The sequence below is a fragment of the Hemiscyllium ocellatum genome, chromosome 47, assembly GCF_020745735.1.
Source record: "Hemiscyllium ocellatum isolate sHemOce1 chromosome 47, sHemOce1.pat.X.cur, whole genome shotgun sequence".
In the NCBI taxonomy this organism is placed as follows: domain Eukaryota; kingdom Metazoa; phylum Chordata; class Chondrichthyes; order Orectolobiformes; family Hemiscylliidae; genus Hemiscyllium; species Hemiscyllium ocellatum.
This window is the reverse complement of record NC_083447.1, coordinates 4,886,643-4,907,652: the sequence shown is the minus strand read 5'-3', so window position 1 is coordinate 4,907,652 and position 21,010 is coordinate 4,886,643. Positions and strand designations below refer to the sequence as shown.

The following is a 21,010-nucleotide window of genomic DNA, read 5'->3' as shown; positions in this document are numbered from 1 at the left end:
GCTCAGGTTCCGGCAACTTCTATTAACATTTTTATTTTTTTTTCCTTTCTTTTCTCCTCCCACACTACCGCCGAACTGCGGTAGTGCGTATTTTTTTCCCAGCACCCATGTTGTATGTGTGCAGGTGTGAGACACAGTGAATGACACAAGGTGCACAAATCTTTATTCAAATTTCCACCACCAGGAAGATTAGGAAAACACCCGAGTGGCCAGTGACAAGCAGTGCCCCTCACATCAAAGGGCAATGCTGTGTGATCAAACAGTGAAGGGGAGGGCAGGGACTAAATCAAAATAGAGTTGGAGGGGGAAATGATGCACTCCACTCCCTGCGGCGCCCACCTCTCCCTGAACAACTCCAGGGTGTTGGTGGACACCGTGTGCTCCTTCTCCAGAGACACCCGGGCCCTAACGTAACCGCGGAAGAGGGGCAGGCAGTCGGCCCTAACGACCCCCTCCACGGCCCACTGCCTGGACCTGTTTATGGCCAGTTTGGCCAGGCCCAGGAGCAGACCCTCTGGCAACTTCTATTGTGAAATTTCCCTCCTTGATCTGGCCCCTTCCTATCTGACTGAACTCCTTCAGTCCCACAACCCTCGGAGATCTCTGTGTTGTTCTACTCATGCCCTTTGGAGGCCCCTTACTTTCCTCAAACACCTCCCCGCCCCGGCTCTGCCTTCAGAGCCCGCTCCCTAAACTCCAGAACTCCCCGCTCCAAACTGCTCGACCCGCTCTCCCTCTCCTTGATGATGCTACTTTCAACCGGCCATGATTTCAGTCACCCGCTCTAATTTCTTTGGGCTTGGTGTCGGGGTGGTTTGTGAACATCCCTGTGTTGGAATGTCTTCCTACACTGAAGGTGCAACCTAAATGCAGACCCCTGTTGTTGTAGCTGGACCAGTAAATGCAGCACCCGGTCAGGGGTTTAGGCTGTTGGGTTTGGAAGGCTCTTTGTGATCTCCAGTGGGTTTTTGATTCTTGGTTTGACTCTGTCCTCAGTTTCGGAGTTTTGCTGTGGGAGCTGCTGACCGGGGAAGCTCCCTATCGGGAGATCGATGGGCTGGCTGTCGCTTACGGAGTGGCTGTTAACAAACTCACCCTCCCGATCCCGTCCACCTGCCCCGAGCCATTTGGTAAACTGATGGAAGGTAAGAGCACCATGGCTACAGTCTGATTCCGACACAGCTCAAACGTTGCAGTGTGAACAGGTTAGCTTCTCGTTTCTCGGGTGTGGCCCTGTGAGCATGGAGGCCCTGACTGTGGATGTGCTTGGTGGCAGATTGTTGGAACGCAGACGCGCACAGCCGCCCCTCGTTCACCTCGATCCTCGCTCAGCTGGTGGAAATCGAGCAGTCGTCCCTCTTCGAGATGCCTCTGGAATCGTTCCACTCCCTGCAGGAGGACTGGAAGCTGGAGATCCAGCAGATGTTCAACGAGCTGCGTACAAAAGAGAAGGTGAGCGAGAGCAGGTGGGAAGAGCTTCCTACTGTCCTTTCACTGTGGGTGGAGAAAGGGAGGGAAGGCCGGTGACTCCGTGGTCAGGAGATGTGAAGCTGGAAGAGCGCAGCAGCTCAGACAGCAACCCAGGAGCAGGAATGTCCAGGACCCTTCATAGAGATGTACAGCATGGAAACAGACCCCTCAGTCCAACTCATCCATGTTGACCAGATATTCAAGCCCAATCTAGTCCCATTTGCCAGCACTTGGCCCTTATCCCTCAAAACCCTTCATTGGGTTTTGGCCCCAAACGTTGACTCTCCTGCTCCTCAGATACTGTCTGACCTGCTGTGCTCTTCCAGCTTCACATCTATTGACTCTGGCTTCCAGCATCTGCAGTCCTAAACGTCTTCGAGTTGGTAAATCCATCCTCCTTCATGAGATTGCCTGACTACTGAATGATGGTCCATCGCCAAGAGTCATCATTTATAATTTCATGAGATATAGGTGTCACCAGCAAGGCCGACAGCTGTTGCCTCATTGCCCCTGAACTGAATGGTCTCCTGGGCCACTTCAGAGGGCAAGTAAGAGTCAACTACAATGTTGGGGTCTAGAGTCACACGTAGGCCAGACAGGGTAAGGATGGCAGGTTTCCCTCCCTAAAGAACATGAGTGAAACAGATCGTTTTATTCTTACGCAGTTGATAGACCTTTAATCTCAAAGAATGAGAGGCGATATCACTGAAATTTACAATATACTTGAAGGGATAGACTGGGGGGGGGGAGGAAGCTGATAGGATCACGGCCCCCGAATGGGGAGCCTAGAACGAGTGGTAAATTTCAAAGTCAGGAGGATGGCACTTAGGTCCAACGGGAGGAGAAAGATTTTCACTCAGAGGGATGTGAATCTTTGAAATTCTGTACCACAGATGGCTGTCTTTGAGGATGTTTGAGGCAGAGATTGATCGTTTACCAGTGGAGTACAGGATTATGGGTTTGGGGTGAATAAAAGACATTCATTATGTTGAATACCAGAGCATGCTTGCCAGGCTAACAGTTCCTGTGTTTCATGGTCAGCGTCACTGAGGCTAGCTTTCAATTCCAGATTTGTTCATTGAATTTAAATTCCACCAACTGCTGGTGCAGTATTTCAGCCCCTTGTCCCCAGTGTATTAGCCCTGGCCCCTGGATTTACTGTATTACAGAGTGATCTTGATCAGATGGGTCAATGGGCTGAGGAGTGGCAGATGGAGTTTAATTTAGATAAATGCGAGGTGCTGCATTATGGCAAAACAAATAGGGGTCAGGACTTAGACAATTAAAAGCAGGTTCTTGGCCAGTGTTGTAGACAGACAAACCTAGGGACTCAGGTACATAATTCTTTGAAGTTTGCTTCACTGGTAGACAGGGTGGTTAAGAAGGCATTTAGCACATTTGGGACATCATATTGAGGTGGTCCAGTTCTGGTCACCCTGTTATTTGGAACTGTTCATCACAGGGTAAACCCTCCTGCTTAATTTAAAACCAGCAACACAGAAAGGATTTATCCCGTGCAGTATTCTGTAAGAATCGAGCGGCCAAGAACTATTTCAAGTAAAAATTAACAACTTTATTTCTTAAAGTATATCAGAGAATCATTAACTAACCACTATTTACAATTTCTTTCTCTAACCTAAATTTTATCTTCCCTTCTATATTAATAGTCCAATACAACTCCCAATTAAAATTTACAAAACAACATTTCTTATCTCAAAACCTTGCAGCTATAGGTTCTTGTCTTCGGATCTCCCAGTGACATGTTTTCTCCCTGTTATGAATTTCTGCGTTACAGGTTACTGATCAAAAAGGGACTTTTAGGAGAGAGATTTTTTCAAGGAGTCTCTTATATTGTAGGATGTGGCAGATCTCCCCTCAACTGTTCAATTTTCCCCAGTCTTATACTCCAGAGCATCAGATTGTATCATTGGTTTTTAAGATTGTCAATATACTCAATTTAAACTTGATTGTTAAAAATTACACAACACCAGGTTCTAGTCCAACAGGTTTAATTGGAAGCACTAGCTTTCGGAATTTTAGATTGTTAGACACCGAATTTATAGCATATAGAAATTCAGTAACATCACGTTGTAAACTTTTGCTATAAATTCTGTGTCTTACACTGTGTACTCCACAACCACATGATGAAGGAGCAGCACTCTGAAAACTAGTGCTTCCAAATAAAACCTGTTGAACTATAACCTGGTGTTGTGTGATTTTTAACTTTGTACACCCCAGTCCAACACCAGCATCGCCAAATCAAACTTGATTGGAGATTGAATTGTTTTGGGTATAATTTAAACTGATTGGCCGATTTCAAATTTGTTTGTTTTGTCTCCAAGCAACAAACTAATCGGGTGGGGAGGCTCCAGAAGGATCTAGACAGGTTGGGAGAGTGGTCCAGGAAATGGCTGATGGAATTTAACGTGAGCAAGTGCGAGGTCTTGCACTTTGGCAAAAAGAATAAAAGCATAGACTACTTTCTAAATGGTGAGAAAATTAGTAAAGCCAAAGTACAAAGGGATCTGGGAGTGCTAGTCGAGGATTCTCTAAAGGTAAACGTGCAGGTTGAGTCCGTGATTAAGAAAGCGAATGCAATGTTGTCTCTTATCTCAAGAGGGTTGGAATATAAAAGCAGAGATGTGCTACTGAGACTTTATAAAGCTCTGGTTAGGCCCCATTTGGAGTACTGTGTCCAGTTTTGGTTCCCACACCTCAGGAAGGACATACTGGCACTGGAACGTGTCCAGCGGAGATTCACACGGATGATCCCTGGAATGGTTGGTCTAACATATGAGGAGCGGCTGAGGATCCTGGGATTATATTCATTGGAGTTTAGAAGATTAAGGGGAGACTTGATAGAGACGTACAAGATAATACATGGCTTGGAAAGGGTGGAGCTAGGAAATTGTTTCCATTAGGCGAGGAGACTAGGACCTGTGGACACAGCCTTAGAATTAGAGGGGGTCAATTCAGAACAGAAATGCGGAGACATTTCTTCAGCCAGAGGGTGGTGGGCCTGTGGAATTCATTGCCGCAGAGTGCAGTGGAGGACGGGACTCTAAATGTCTTCAAGGCAGAGATTGATAGATTCTTGATGTCTCGAGGAATTAAGGGCTATGGGGAGAATGCGGGTAAGTGGAGTTGAAATGCCCATCAGCCATGATTGAATGGTGGAGTGGACTCGATGGGCCGAATGGTCTTACTTCCACTCCTATGTCTTATGGTCTTATGGACCCAGTGTCACATTGTTATCATTTGTGAGTATATTTGGTGCTGGGTCCACCCACATCTTCATAACAGAAGGATATTATTAGGCTGGAGGGGGTCCAGAAAATGTTTACCAGGATGTTGCCAGGAATGGAAGTTTTGAGTTATAAGGAGAGGCTGGATAGACTGGGACATTTTCACTGGAGCATAGGAAGTTGAGCAGTGACCTTATGGAGGTTCATGAAATCATGAGCGGTATAGATAAGGTGTATGGTAGGTGTCTTTTCCCTAGGGTGGGGAATGTTAAGATGAGGGGGCATATCGTTAAGGTGAGAAGAGAAAGATTTTAAAAAACATTTTTGTTTGAGATAAAGGGTGATCTGTGCACTTTGGATGCCGCCTGACCTGCTGCGCTTTTCCAGCAGCACATTTTCAGCTCTGATCTCCAGCATCTGCAGTCCTCACTTTCTCCTCGAAGGGTACAGTTTCATTTGGATAAGTACAGGAATAGGAAGGGTTTGGAGGGATGTGGGCCAGGAGCAGGCAGGGGGGACGAGTTTAGTTTAGGGACTATGGTCAGCATTGACTAGTTGGACTGAACGGTCTGTTTCCATGCTGCATGACTCTATGACGGTAATCCATTATCACCAATATTGCATCACCAGGCTGGATGTCATGAGAGGGGAAGCAATGGGATTATTAATGTACTGGCAGATCCAGGAGAGTGATGATCATACAATTAAATGGAGCCACGATGGATTGAACCAGTAACTGGCCTTTCTCCACCACTCGAATTCTGGAGTGTAATTTGAGATTTTAACATTTTTGTAGACGCTCACTGAGGGTTCCTTTAGCTCTGTCCTCATGATATCGTTAACCTGAGCCAGCAGTTTTTGTTGTGATTCAGTATATTATGATTCAAAGATGTTGAGCTAAACTGGCGTCAATTCCCAATGTTGACAGGTCAGGAGATGAAACCTTGCATTTTTAATTTTTCTTCTTCCAAACAATTATAAATACTGACTCACCACAGCATTGCACTAGGGATTGCCAACAGATTTAGCAGCTCCGGAGTTGCAGTGATGATAACATCACTGAAGTGCGCAGGTTTAATTAAGCCTCCGTTTAACGCCTTTGTTTTTGACCTTATACATACAATCCCTACAGTGTGGAAGTAGGCCATTCAGCCCATTGAGTCCACACTGCCCCTCCGAATAACATCGCAACCAGACTCCCATCACCACCCTATCCTGGAGGTGTGCACAGCTGCAGACTCCGTATTACATTCCTCCTCGTGTTGGGTTTTCTGGTCAACCTGTTCTGAGATGTTATTGAAAACCGACAGAGCAGGTGGGACTTGAACCCTGACCTCCCAGTCCAGGACTAGGAACATGACTACTGTATCACAAGAGGGCCCTCTGGATTGTTATTGAATCCTGGGCCTCCGAGTCCATGGTTAAGGACACTGTCAGTGTGCCACAGTGGGCCCTCTGTGATGTTATGAAACACCATTGGAGCATGTGGGACTTGAACCCCAGCTGCTTGGCTCAGGGGTAGGGGCATTAACAGCATCAGACTGGTACAGAGGGTGCACCCCACTCCCACCCCAGATTCATCACAGCCCCATCCTCTCCCCTAACATTTCCTCTAATGGATGACGGGTTCCAGAGCAGCGTCAGGCACTGGGAGCGAGTCCCAGAGCGGGACTGGGGGAGCGAGTCCCAGAGTGGGGCTGGGGGGAGCGAGTCCCGGAGTGGGGCTGGGGGAGCGAGTCCCGGAGTGGGGCTGGGGGGAGCGAGTCCCGGAGTGGGGCTGGGGGGAGCGAGTCCCGGAGTGGGGCTGGGGGGAGCGAGTCCCGGAGTGGGGCTGGGGGAGCGAGTCCCAGAGTGGGGCACGGGGAGCGAGTCCCAGAGTGGGGCACGGGGAGCGAGTCCCGGAGTGGGGCTGGGGGATCGAGTCCCGGAGTGGGGCACGGGGAGAGAGTCCCAGAGTGGGGCACGGGGAGAGAGTCCCAGAGTGGGGCACGGGGAGAGAGTCCCAGAGTGGGGCTGGGGGGAGCGAGTCCCGGAGTGGGGCTGGGGGGAGCGAGTCCCAGAGTGGGGCTGGGGGGAGCGAGTCCCGGAGTGGGGCACGGGGAGCGAGTCCCAGAGTGGGGCTGGGGGATCGAGTCCCGGAGTGGGGCTGGGGGGAGCGAGTCCCGGAGTGAGGCTGGGGGGAGCGAGTCCCGGAGTGGGGCTGGGGGAGCGAGTCCCAGAGTGGGGCTGGGGGGAGCGAGTCCCGGAGTGGGGCACGGGGAGCGAGTCCCAGAGTGGGGCACGGGGAGAGAGTCCCAGAGTGGGGCACGGGGAGCGAGTCCCGGAGTGGGGCACGGGGAGCGAGTCCCGGAGTGGGGCTGGGGGGAGCGAGTCCCGGAGTGAGGCTGGGGGGAGCGAGTCCCGGAGTGAGGCTGGGGGGAGCGGGTCCCAGAGTGGGGCTGGGGGGATCGAGTCCCGGAGTGGGGCTGGGGGGAGCGGGTCCCAGAGTGGGGCTGGGGGGACCGAGTCCCGAAGTGGGGCAGGGGGAGCGAGTCCCAGAGTGGGGCTGGGGGGAGTGAGTCCCGGAGTGGGGCTGGGGGGAGCGAGTCCCGGAGTGGGGCTGGGGGACCGAGTCCCGAAGTGGGGCAGGGGGAGCGAGTCCCGGAGTGAGGCTGGGGGAGCGAGTCCCAGAGTGGGGCTGGGGGACCGAGTCCCGAAGTGGGGCAGGGGGAGCGAGTCCCAGAGTGGGGCTGGGGGGATCGAGTCCCAGAGTGGGGCTGGGGGGAGCGAGTCCCAGAGTGGGGCTGGGGGGATCGAGTCCCGGAGTGGGGCACGGGGAGAGAGTCCCGGAGTGAGGCTGGGGGGAGCGAGTCCCAGAGTGGGGCTGGGGGGTGCGAGTCCCAGAGTGGGGCTGGGGGGTGCGAGTCCCGGAGTGGGGCTGGGGGGAGCGAGTCCCGGAGTGAGGCTGGGGGGAGCGGGTCCCAGAGTGGGGCTGGGGGGATCGAGTCCCGGAGTGGGGCACGGGGAGAGAGTCCCGGAGTGAGGCTGGGGGGAGCGGGTCCCAGAGTGGGGCTGGGGGGAGCGAGTCCCGGAGTGAGGCTGGGGGGAGCGGGTCCCAGAGTGGGGCTGGGGGGATCGAGTCCCGGAGTGGGGCTGGGGGGAGCGGGTCCCAGAGTGGGGCTGGGGGGAGTGAGTCCCGGAGTGGGGCACGGGGAGAGAGTCCCAGAGTGGGGCACGGGGAGAGAGTCCCAGAGTGGGGCTGGGGGGAGCGAGTCCCGGAGTGGGGCTGGGGGAGCGAGTCCCGGAGTGGGGCTGGGGGGAGCGAGTCCCGGAGTGGGGCTGGGGGAGCGAGTCCCGGAGTGGGGCTGGGGGACCGAGTCCCGGAGTGGGGCTGGGGGGAGCGAGTCCCGGAGTGGGGCTGGGGGGAGCGAGTCCCGGAGTGGGGCTGGGGGGAGCGAGTCCCAGAGTGGGGCTGGGGGGAGCGAGTCCCGGAGTGGGGCACGGGGAGCGAGTCCCGGAGTGGGGCTGGGGGGAGCGAGTCCCGGAGTGGGGCACGGGGAGAGAGTCCCAGAGTGGGGCACGGGGAGAGAGTCCCAGAGTGGGGCACGGGGAGAGAGTCCCGGAGTGGGGCACGGGGAGCGAGTCCCGGAGTGGGGCTGGGGGGAGCGAGTCCCGGAGTGGGGCTGGGGGGAGCGAGTCCCGGAGTGGGGCTGGGGGAGCGAGTCCCGGAGTGGGGCTGGGGGGAGCGAGTCCCGGAGTGAGGCTGGGGGGAGCGAGTCCCGGAGTGGGGCTGGGGGGAGCGAGTCCCGGAGTGGGGCTGGGGGGAGCGAGTCCCAGAGTGGGGCTGGGGGGAGCGAGTCCCGGAGTGAGGCTGGGGGGAGCGAGTCCCAGAGTGGGGCTGGGGGGAGAGAGTCCCGGAGTGAGGCTGGGGGGAGCGAGTCCCGGAGTGGGGCTGGGGGGAGCGAGTCCCGGAGTGAGGCTGGGGGGAGCGAGTCCCGGAGTGGGGCAGGGGGGAGCGAGTCCCGGAGTGGGGCTGGGGGGAGCGAGTCCCAGAGTGGGGCTGGGGGGAGCGAGTCCCGGAGTGGGGCACGGGGAGCGAGTCCCGGAGTGGGGCTGGGGGGAGCGAGTCCCGGAGTGAGGCTGGGGGGAGCGGGTCCCAGAGTGGGGCTGGGGGGATCGAGTCCCGGAGTGGGGCTGGGGGGAGCGGGTCCCAGAGTGGGGCTGGGGGGACCGAGTCCCGAAGTGGGGCAGGGGGAGCGAGTCCCAGAGTGGGGCTGGGGGGAGTGAGTCCCGGAGTGGGGCTGGGGGGAGCGAGTCCCGGAGTGGGGCTGGGGGACCGAGTCCCGAAGTGGGGCAGGGGGAGCGAGTCCCGGAGTGAGGCTGGGGGAGCGAGTCCCAGAGTGGGGCTGGGGGACCGAGTCCCGAAGTGGGGCAGGGGGAGCGAGTCCCAGAGTGGGGCTGGGGGGATCGAGTCCCAGAGTGGGGCTGGGGGGAGCGAGTCCCAGAGTGGGGCTGGGGGGTGCGAGTCCCGGAGTGGGGCTGGGGGGAGCGAGTCCCGGAGTGAGGCTGGGGGGAGCGGGTCCCAGAGTGGGGCTGGGGGGATCGAGTCCCGGAGTGGGGCACGGGGAGAGAGTCCCGGAGTGAGGCTGGGGGGAGCGGGTCCCAGAGTGGGGCTGGGGGGAGCGAGTCCCGGAGTGAGGCTGGGGGGAGCGAGTCCCGGAGTGAGGCTGGGGGGAGCGGGTCCCAGAGTGGGGCTGGGGGGATCGAGTCCCGGAGTGGGGCTGGGGGGAGCGAGTCCCGGAGTGAGGCTGGGGGGAGCGGGTCCCAGAGTGGGGCTGGGGGGATCGAGTCCCGGAGTGGGGCTGGGGGGAGCGGGTCCCAGAGTGGGGCTGGGGGGAGCGAGTCCCGGAGTGGGGCTGGGGGGAGCGAGTCCCGGAGTGGGGCTGGGGGACCGAGTCCCGAAGTGGGGCAGGGGGAGCGAGTCCCAGAGTGGGGCTGGGGGTGCGAGTCCCGGAGTGGGGCTGGGGGGAGCGAGTCCCGGAGTGGGGCACGGGGAGAGAGTCCCAGAGTGGGGCTGGGGGGAGCGAGTCCCGGAGTGGGGCTGGGGGGAGCGGGTCCCAGAGTGGGGCTGGGGGGAGCGAGTCCCGGAGTGGGGCACGGGGAGCGAGTCCCAGAGTGGGGCTGGGGGATCGAGTCCCGGAGTGGGGCTGGGGGGATCGAGTCCCGGAGTGGGGCTGGGGGGAGCGAGTCCCGGAGTGAGGCTGGGGGGAGCGGGTCCCAGAGTGGGGCTGGGGGGAGCGAGTCCCGGAGTGGGGCTGGGGGGATCGAGTCCCAGAGTGGGGCTGGGGGGATCGAGTCCCGGAGTGGGGCTGGGGGGAGCGGGTCCCAGAGTGGGGCTGGGGGACCGAGTCCCGAAGTGGGGCAGGGGGAGCGAGTCCCAGAGTGGGGCTGGGGGGAGTGAGTCCCGGAGTGGGGCTGGGGGGAGCGAGTCCCAGAGTGGGGCTGGGGGAGCGAGTCCCGGAGTGGGGCTGGGGGGAGCGAGTCCCGGAGTGGGGCTGGGGGGAGCGAGTCCCAGAGTGGGGCAGGGGGAGAGAGTCCCAGAGCGGGGCAGGGGGAGCGAGTCCCGAAGCCGGGTGCGGGAAGTGCAGGGAGGCAGTCCTGGACCTTTGGAGCGGCTGAGTGCTGTGCGGATCAGACTGAGGCTGGCTGTTGGACTGGAGGGGGGGTGGAGGGGGTGTCAGGACACGGGCAGTGACCCCTGCGCTGAGCTGCTGCGATGCCAGGTTTATGTGAGATTTTTTACCTGGCCATTATGTCTATCCTTTAACAATGTCTTATTTCTAACTTGCTTTTTAAACTCTGTAAAGTAATGCAACTACTTTTTAATTCCTCTGTTGTATTCAAGATTTGTCCCCAGATATTTGTATCTAAGATGGTGCCATAAAAGGCAGACATTGTAAAAGCTTTAGCGAGTTTTGAGAAGATTTGTAGTTCAGGTTGATGTTCTGGATGCAGGTTTGCCCACTGAGCTGGAAGGTTCATATCCAGATGTTTCGTCACCACACTAGGTAACATCTTCAGTGGGCCCCCGAGTGAAGCTTTGCCTGAGGCCCACTGAAGATGTTACCTAGTGTGGTGACGAAACATCTGGAACTGAACCTTCCAGCTCAGCGAGCAAACCTACATCCAGAATTGTAAAATGTTTCCTCTGCACTACTGTGATGAAGTACATGAGACAGTAAAGAATATTCTACTCTCTCTCTCTCTCTCTCTCTCTCTCCCTCCCCCCGTGCACCAGGAGTTGCGGAGCTGGGAGGAGGAGCTGAGCAGGGCTGCTATTCAGCAGAGGAACCATGAGGAGGTGCTGCGGAGGCGGGAGCAGGAGCTTGCCGAACGGGAGATCGATATCGTGGAGCGGGAACTGAACATCATCATGCGGCAGCTGTATCAGGAAAAACCCAAAGTCAAAAAGCGCAAAGGGAACTTCAAGAAAAGCCGATTAAAACTGAAGGACGGAAACCGGATCAGCTTGCCGTCCGGTACGTGTGGTAACTGCACTGGGAGGGGGAGGCATCAGTGCGAAAGGCCTGACTTGCATTAATATAGCGCCTATCATGGCCGTTTCCCCACCCCTCCCAGACCAATTGATGACCAATGAAGTCCTGTTCATATTGATGTCTGGTGACTGTTGTAATGTGGAAACATGGCAGCCAGTTAGCACACAGCAGGATCCCACCAACAGGAACGTGACATCACCAGATGTCATCCCTCTTCCTTTTTTGAGTGATGTTGGTCCGGGGATAAATACTGGCCAAGACCCAGGAGAGAGTTCTCCCGTCTTTCTTCGAAATGGTGGCTGTGGGATTTTTTTTTTAACCACCATCCAAAGGACAGGATACCTTCACTTCTCCAGTTTCTCTCTCAGCGTCAGAGAGTCATACCGCACGAAACTGACCCTTAGGCCCAACCAGCCAACGATAATCCCCAAACTAAACTATTCCCACCTGCCTGTGCCTGGCCCATATCCCTCCAAACATTTCCTATTAATGCACTTAGCCATATGTCTCTTAACTGTAGCTGCATCCACTACTTCCTCTGGAAGTTCATTCCGTACAAGAAGCACTCTCTGTGTATAAAAACAAAATTGCCCCTCGTGTCATAGAGATATACAGCACGGAAACAGTCTCTTCAGCCCAACTCGTTCATGCTGACCATATATCCCCACCCAATCTAGTCCCATTTGCCAGCATTTAGCCCATATCCCTCCAAACCCTTCCTATTCATATACCTCATCCAGATGCCTTTTAAATGTTATCATTGTACCAGCCTCCACCACTTCCTCTGGCAGCTCATTCCATACACGTACCACCCTCTGTGTGAAGAAGTTGCCCCTTAGGTCTCTTTTATACCCTTCCCTTCTCACCCTAAACCTGTGCCCCAGTTCTGGACTCCCCCACCCCAGGGAAAAGATTTTGTCTATTTACCCTATCCATGCCCCTCATGATTTTATAAACCTCTACGAGGTCACCCCTCAGCCTCCGACACTCCAGGGAAAACAGCCCCAGCCTGTTCAGCCTCTCCCTGTAGCTCAAATCCTCCAACCCTGGCAACATCCTTGTAAATCTTTTCTGAACCCTTTCAAGTTTCACAATATCTTTCCGATTGGAGGGAGACCAGAATTGCACACAGTATTCCAACAGTGGCCTAACCAATGTCCTGTACTTCCACAACATGACCTCCCAACTCCTGTACTCAATACTCTGACCAATAAAGGAAAGCGTACCAAATGCCGCCTTCACTATCCTATCTACCTGCGACTCCACTTTCAAGGAGCGGTGAACCTGCACTCCAAGGTCTCTTTGTTCAACAACACTTTTGAAATCTTTCTCCTCTCACCTTAAAAATATATGCCCCTTAGTCTTGAAATACCCCACCCAAGGGGTAGCTATTGCCCTCATGACCTTATGAAACCCTATAAGGTCACGTCTCTACCTCCTGCACTCTGGCCTTTCTTTATAACTCAAACCTTCTATTCCCAGCAACATCCTGGTAAATCTCTTCTGAACCCTTTCTTGTTTAATAATATCCTTCCTATAACAGAGTGACCAGAACTGAACACAGTATTCCCCTTGTGGGGAATGTTAACTAGGGAGTGCTGCTTAAGATTAGATGAGATTAGATTACTTACAGTGTGGAAACAGGCCCTTCGGCCCAACAAGTCCACACCGACCCACAACCCCAACCAGACCCATTCCCCTACATTTACCCCTTCACCTAACACTACGGGCAATTTATCATGGCCAATCCACCTAACCTGCACATTTTTGGGTTGTGGGAGGAAACCGGAGCACCCGGAGGAAACCCACGCAAGGGACTCCTTAAGATGATGGAGTCTCCCTTCTAAGCCGGAGACAAGGAGGAATTTCCTCTCTGAGGGTCTCGAGTCTGTGGAATTCTGTTCCTCAGAGATGGTCGGGCATGGTTAAGGGTAGAGTTGGACAGATTTTTTGACAGACGATCCAGGACAGGAAAATGGAGCTGAGGACAAAACTGAATCAGCCCCGATTTTAGATCAGAGTGGTGCTGGAAAAGCACAGCAGGTCAGGCAGCATCCGAGGAGCAGGAGAATCGATCTTTAGGGCAAAAGCCCTTCATCAGGAAATGAATCAGCCCTGATCCTATTGAATGGCCTACTTCTAGAAGGACTGTCGTGGCGCAGTGGTAGTGTCCCTTCCCCTGAGCCCAAGGCCCGGGTACTAGCTCCACCTGTCCCAGAGGCGTGTAATAACGTCTCCGAACAGGTTGACGAGGGCAGTGAGACGGCCTAACCCTGCTCCAGTTGCTGCTGGTCTCGTGGATGTGCTTCCTGCTGAAGGATAACGCGAGGGTTTCTGTTTGTCCGAAAGGGTTTGAGCACAAGATCACGGTGCAGGCCTCACCAACCATGGACAAGTGGAAGGGTCAGGCGACAGATGGATCCAGCCCCCCTGGCAGCCCCATCATCATCCCCCGACTGAGGGCCATTCGCTGTAAGTTGTATCTCGGCACTGCTAGCACCTACTCTGGGAATCCAGCATCTCTCTGTAGGTGGGGAGCATTAATTCCAGGCACGGTGACAGCTGTAACATGGAGGCTGGCTGCACCTTCGTGGGTCTGAGAGTGGCAGATTCTTCAGTCAAAACTTTACCCAACTTTTCAAACTTGTAGTTTATAAAAGCAAATTTAAATCCGCTCTCTCAGCCCTCTGCAAGGCGTTTTAACAAGCCCTTTTGCAACTCTAGGTTAAATCACCCCACAGTCCTCTCTTCTTTTAAGCATTCGTGGAACACGGGTGTCACTGGCTGGGCCCAGCATTTATTACCTGTCCCTAGTTGCCCCTTGAGAAGGTGGGGTTGAGCTGCCTTCTTGAACCGCTGCAGTCCACCTGCTCTGGGTTGACCCACAATGCCCTTAGGGAGGGATTTCCAGGATTCTGACCCAGAGACAATGAAGGAACGGAGATAAATTTCCACAGTCAGGCTGGGGTGTTGCTCAGAGGGGAACTTGCAGGGGGTAGTGTGCCCATGTATCTGCTGCCCTTGTCCTTCCAGATGGAAGTAGTCATGGGTTTGGAAGGTGCTGCCTGAGGATATTTGGTGAGTTTCTGCAGTGCATCTTGTAGATGGTACACACTGCTGCTACTGAGCAGCAGGGGTGGAGGGAGGGGATTTTTATGGATTTGGTGTCAATCACATGGAGGGGGGAGCTGCTTTGTCCTGGATGGTGTCATGTTTTTTGAGTGTTGTTGGAGCTGCCCCCATCCACAGCAAGTGGGGAGTATTCCATCACCCTCCTAACTTGTGCCTTGTAGATGGTGGATAGGATTTGGGGGTTCAGGAGGTGAGTTACTCATTGCAGGATTCCCAGCCTCTGAGCTGCTCTTGGAGCCACTGTGTTTGTGTCACTAGTCCAGTTTAGTTTCTGGTCAGTGGTAACCCCTAGATGTTCTAGAAAACTCTCAGCCTCTTCATATTCCTGAGGTAATCTCTAAGGTGTTATCAATTGAGGCAGGCCTCAGAAAGACATTCACTCACTAAGTCGGGGGTCTGCTGTAAAGTCAGAGTTGTGCGGGGGGAGGTGGGAAGTGGGGCGAGAGTGGGGTTGAACCAGGAAATACAATTCCTGTTTTAAGTATTACTTTGGCACTTGCTGGTTTTATCTCCATTTGAAGATTCTAGAGACGGGAGATTTGAGAAGGAGCGGTTGTTATGGCTACTGCTTCTTCAGAGGATACATTCTAGAGTAGACAATGGGTGATCTATTACTGTCTGTAATGCGAGTTCTGCCTGGGACTTGCAAGGTGATTGATGGAAATGTTAAAGCAGGAAGCACAAGTGAACTGGTATAAAATGGAACAAAACTGCCCTCTTGTGGTCCTCATGGTTACCAACAGAATTGAGCTCCGCAGCCATTTCGGTACCATTCTGACAAATGGTCTCTGATATGATGTAGGAAATGCTGCAGCCAATTCACTCTCAGCATGCTCCCAGATATTGAGGTGTGATAATGACTGGACAATCTGTTTTAGTGATGTTGGCTGGGAGATAATAATTGGCAGGATATGCTCCTTAAATCGAGAAGCCTTGGAATTGTAACGCCCACTTAAAATGGCAGAGGGAGCAATGGTCTAATGTCTCATTTGAAAAGACAGCACCTTCAATAGTGCAGCACTCCCTCAGCATTGACTCTCCAACAATGCGGTGCTCCCTCAGCACTGACCCTCTGACAGTGCGGGGCTCCCTCAGCACTGACCCTCCGATTAGTGCAGCACTCCCTCAGCATTGGCCCTCCAACAGTGCAGCGCTGCCTCAGCACTGACCCTCCGACAGTGCGGGGCTCCCTCAGCACTGACCCTCCGACAGTGCGGGGCTCCCTCAGCACTGACCCTCCGACAGTGCGGGGCTCCCTCAGCACTGACCCTCCGACAGTGCGGGGCTCCCTCAGCACTGACCCTCCGACAGTGCGGGGCTCCCTCAGCACTGACCCTCCGACAGTGCGGCGCTCCCTCAGCACTGACCCTCCGACAGTGCGGCGCTCCCTCAGCACTGACCCTCCGACAGTGCGGCGCTCCCTCAGCACTGACCCTCCGACAGTGCGGCGCTCCCTCAGCACTGACCCTCCGACAGTGCGGCGCTCCCTCAGCACTGACCCTCCGACAGTGCGGCGCTCCCTCAGCACTGACCCTCCGACAGTGCGGCGCTCCCTCAGCACTGACCCTCCGACAGTGCGGCGCTCCCTCAGCACTGACCCTCCGACAGTGCGGCGCTCCCTCAGCACTGACCCTCCGACAGTGCGGCGCCCCCTCAGCGCTGACCCTCCGACAGTGCGGCGCTCCCTCAGCGCTGACCCTCTGACAGTGCGGCGCTGGCCCTCTAAAGATGCAGCACTGAGAGGGTCAGTCTGGATTTTTGATTTTGCTCGTGTTGCTGGTGTGGGACTTGAACCCCTGACCCTCTGAGCATGAGGTGTGGTTACAACCCTCTGAGCCATGGCAGAAGCCTCAGAGAACGGAGCGTGTGGAAGAGGGCGTCAGTTGGGGTTGGTCAGAGGGCAGAGTGGAGCTGCCCGGCTTGGCTGATTGAGATCTTTGTTGTCTGCAGTGACCCCTGGTGAGGGCAGTCAGACCTGGGGCCGCAGTGCCGTTTACAAACGCGAAGAGTTCGAGGGTCACAAGAAGAAAGGGCGGACCTGGGGCCCCAGCTCAACGCAGCAGAAGGAGCGTCTGGGTGGTGAGGACAGGTGAGAATCTTCCTTCGCCAAGCAATATAGTCTCCCAGTGGTTGGGCTGAATGGCCTGTTTCAGGGCTGGAGAATTCTTTGTGACCTGCACATGGGCTGTTTTTTCAATTGTCTTCAATTGTCCCTGTGCTGTATCGTCTTGGAGGAGAAAGTGAGGTCTGCAGATGCTGGAGATCAGAGCTGAAAATGTGTTGCTGGAAATGCGCAGCAGGTCAGGCAGCATCCAAGGAACAGGAAATTCGACGTTTCGGGCATCCACTCCCTTTGGGTTGATAAGTGGCAAGTAACATTCATGTCGCACAAGCGCCAGGCAGTGACCTCCAGCATCTGCAGACCTCACTGTTTTCCTGAATGACTAGTTCAGTGACACTACTACACCCTTGTCTCCTTCACAGATACTAGATTTTTAAAAATGTATTCATGGGATGTGGACACCACTGGCTGGGCCAGCATTTATTGCCCATCCCTAATTGCCCAGAAGGCAGTTAAGAATCACCCCCATTGCTGTGGGTCTGGAGTCACACATAGACCAGACCAGGTAAGGACGGCAGTTTCTTTCCCTAGAGGAGATTAGTGACAGTTAGTTCACGGTTGTTATTAGACTCTTAATTCCAGATTTTCTTTGTATTGAATTCAATGCCGTGGTGGGATTTGAACCCAGGTCCCTGGAATATTTACCTGGCTCTGTGGATTCACGCTCTGGTGATAATACCACGAGGCAGATATTAGATATGTAACAATAAGTGAGTTCATAAAACAGAAACAGAATTTGATGTTAACAGAAATTACCGCAGTTAGAGGAAAGAACACTTTGGTTTTGATCTGGATTGAAAGTTAGAACGTTTGGGTGGAATGGGAAGAGGGTAAACGTTGAAACGAATGTTTAGATTGCTATTGGCTGCTGGAAGTGACCTAGTACAGAGTGTGGTCCGATGGGCCCAATGGCCATTTGGGTCCCTGAGCCAGCTTCCTTGCCGCCTCTGCAGGTTGCGGTGTCTGGGTGACGGCAGCAAGTTTTGGTCTTCCAGTGCACCGAGTCTGGGGAAAACCCCTCGGCACATCCCCATCACCATGGGCTTTGCCAGTCTGACCGAGATGGGTAAGTACACAACTTCCCTCAGAGTGTCGGTGAGAGAGGAGGGAGGGCGGGTGGCAGAAACTTCCCCCACCCACCACCCCCCAAAATGTTCTTGTGCCGGGGAAGGGGGAGGGGAAGTAACTCAACAAGGGTTTCTCATTCAACGGCCAGGGACTCCCACCTTCAAAACGTGGCTGTTAGGGACGTGGGGGAGGGGTGTTGGGGACACAGGGAAGGGTGGGGGGGGGGGGTGGGGGGAAGTGCAACTTAGATGTGGGGGATGGTGGGGGAGACGTGGGCAGTGGAGTTGGGGATGCAGGGGAGGGGGCTCGGGGATATGGGGAGGGGTCTCAAGGAAGTTGGGGAGGTGGGGTGGGATGTGGAGGAAGGGGTTCGGCGACATGTGGAATGTGGTCGGGAACATGTGGGGGATGGGTCACAGGGTACTGGTGTCGAGGGGGAAGGGGGGTTGGCTTTGGGACACTCGTGGGAGAACTGAACAAGGGGCGTTCTCAGTGTCGACTCTCTCTGTTTCTGGCTGTCTGAGAACTTGCATTTGTATAGTGCCTTTCACAATCCCAGGACATCCCAAAGCACTTTACCTCCCACTGAGTCTTCCCACTGCCTCAGGAAGGCAGTCAGTGTAATCAAAAGATCCCTCCCACCCCGGTTATAACCCTCCAACCTCTTCCATCGAACAAAAGATACAGAAACTCAAACACACGTACCAACAGATTCAAGTGCAGCTTCTTCCCCGCTGTTATTTCACCACTGAATGCTGCTCTCAAATTTTACATTTAAATGGTTGATTTCCCTCTTTGTCCACCTTCTCTACAGCTGTCACAGTGTTTTCGTTGCTCTGTTCTATTACCCTGGTGTATTTTGTACGGCATCATCTACCAGTACTGCTTGTAAAACACAACTTTTCACTGAACCAGGGTACAAGCTAAGAAAGTGTAGAGACTGTTGCAATGTGGGAACCATGATTGCCAGTTAGTGCACAGCAATGTAATGATGAGGTTGCATGTTGGAGGTGCTGGTGTTGGACTGGGGTGGACAAAGTCAGAGTCACACAGCACCAGGTTATAGTCCAACAGGTTTATCACAAGCTATTGGAGTGCTGCCCCTTCATTGGGTCAGGTGGCCTATGATGCTCGTTAAGAGGTAAATATTGGTGCCGGGAACCTGCAGAGAACCCCCTCCCTCGCTCTCCCTCAAAATAATGAGATTCTTACACTGGCACAGGAGATGGGAGAGGGCACCTCAGACAGTGCGGGGCTCTCTTAGCGCTGACCCTCCGACAGTGCCCACTCCCTCAGCACTGACCCTCCGACAGTGCGGCGCTCCCTCAGCACTGACCCTCTGACAGTGCAGTGCATCCTCAGCTCTGACCCTCCGACAGTGCCCACTCCCTCAGCACTGACCCTCCGACAGTGCCCGTTCCCTCAGCACTGACCCTCCGACAGTTCCCTCAGCACTGACCCTCCGACAGTGCCCACTCCCTCAGCACTGACCCTCCGACAGTGGGGCGCTCCCTCAGCACTGACCCTCCGACAGTGCCCGCTCCCTCAGCACTGACCCTCCGACAGTGCCCGCTCCCTCAGCACTGTCCCTCCGACAGTGCGGCACTCCCTCAGCACTGACCCTCCGACAGTGCGGCGCTCCCTCAGCACTGACCCTCCGACAGTGCGGCGCTCCCTCAGCACTGACCCTCCGACAGTGCCCGCTCCCTCAGCACTGTCCCTCCGACAGTGCGGCACTCCCTCAGCACTGACCCTCCGACAGTGCGGCACTCCCTCAGCACTGACCCTCCGACAGTGCGGCACTCCCTCAGCACTGACCCTCCGACAGTGCGGCACTCCCTCAGCACTGACCCTCCGACAGTGCGGCACTCCCTCAGCACTGACCCTCCGACAGTGCGGCACTCCCTCAGCCCTTGAGTTTCGGACTGAACTCTGTGCTCAAGACTCTGCAGTGGGACTCGAAGCCCCAAACCCTTCGGCCCTTTGGCTTGGGATCATGAGAGGCACTACAGAAATGTACTTCCTGGGGGATCCCCTGAGAGAAGGTTTGGCTGAAGGGGGAGCTGGGAGCTGGAATCTCAGGCCGACTCCATCTTTTTACAGAGGGTCAGAGTCCGGTCGGAGGGCGGTTTCAGAGTCCGAGCCAGTCACCAGTCACCCTTGGTTGCCAGGACAGTGAGACCAGCCTGACGGATGACAGCTCCCCGGTCACCCACGGCCCGAGCGCTGACAGCATAAAACGTAGTCCCCAGCGTCGGAGGAACGAGCTGGTGCTCCTGGGCTGTGCCAACATCCTGAGCTCAGTGGCCCTGAGCTGTGACCTGGTCTCCCTCGGCCGTCAGCAGATGCTGCACGACGAACAGGAGAAGAGGAGGGAGGGCCTTTTTCAGCGCACGGGGCGGTGTCGCAGCTCCGACAGCCCCCCGAGCCGCCTGGCTCACAGGAAGGAGTCCGTCCTGCCGTCCCTGGAAGCCTCGTCCACCGTTACGCTGCTCTCGCTGTCCTCCGTCTCGGACTGCAACTCCACCCGCTCGCTCCTGCAGTCCGACAGCGACGAGGCAGGTACCTGGGCCACACCGGACGGCACTGAGAGCCCCAACCAGGCCCCACCCGTCAACCCCCTGCTCGACCTGACCGTGGAAACCTTCAAGCGGAACCCCGAACAGTCCCTCACCCCGACCCACGTCAGCGCAGCCTCTGCTGTTAAACGGGGGCACAGGAGGATCCCATCAGATAGTGCCATCCGACAGCAGGCCCAGGTCCAGACCCAGACGCACAGGAGGAGTCCATCGGACAGCAGTACGCACAACCTTGTGGACACAGGTAAGCCTCTGGAGCAGAATTGAAATAGCGACCTGCTCTACCTGGCATTTATAGCTATACAGCATGGAAACAAATCCTTTGGTCCAACCAGTTCGTGGCAACCATAGTCCCAAACTAAACTACCCCCACGTGCCTGCTCCTCAGTCCCTAGATATCCCGAGAGACAAACCGTCCATCCCAACCTTAAATATATCTGACATTGGAATAACAGCAGCCTCCTGGTGTCAACATTCCCAAAGCTGGTTGAGGTAAAGTGGGAGGAGCTCCTGTGGAGCACAAACATCACGGACTGGTTTGGTTGGGCTGAATGGCCTGTTTCTGGGCTGGAGGATTCTGTGTGACCTCTGCTCGAACTATTTTGTTAAGTGTCTTCAATCCCTCCTCCCTTGTCAGTGACCAGAGGAAGGGATCTGTCTGGTTCACCTCTCACCATCCTGTCCCCCTGATCCCTAGACCCCCCCCATATTCTATCCCCTGCCTATCCCTCACCTCACCCCACAGCTCAACACACCCCAATCCCTTACCACCCCACCCCTCCCCTCACTCTACCCCCCCAACCCTCCCCTCACTCCCCCAATCCTCCCCAAACCCTCCCCTCACTCTACCCCCACCTT

General features: G+C 55.4%; 1 protein-coding gene across 1 annotated transcript in view; it reads left to right on the top strand.

The window, feature by feature from the left end:
- The window catches only part of map3k10 (mitogen-activated protein kinase kinase kinase 10), a 79,783-nt gene that overhangs the window by 53,687 nt on the left and 5,086 nt on the right, over positions 1–21,010 (top strand). Inside the window, exons 3-9 of the mRNA XM_060856060.1 lie at positions 997–1,145; positions 1,277–1,452; positions 10,993–11,233; positions 13,601–13,723; positions 16,334–16,472; positions 17,459–17,571; positions 19,677–20,396. Coding sequence (XP_060712043.1) covers positions 997–1,145; positions 1,277–1,452; positions 10,993–11,233; positions 13,601–13,723; positions 16,334–16,472; positions 17,459–17,571; positions 19,677–20,396 — 1,661 coding nt within the window. The remainder of the gene's footprint in view (positions 1–996; positions 1,146–1,276; positions 1,453–10,992; positions 11,234–13,600; positions 13,724–16,333; positions 16,473–17,458; positions 17,572–19,676; positions 20,397–21,010) is intronic.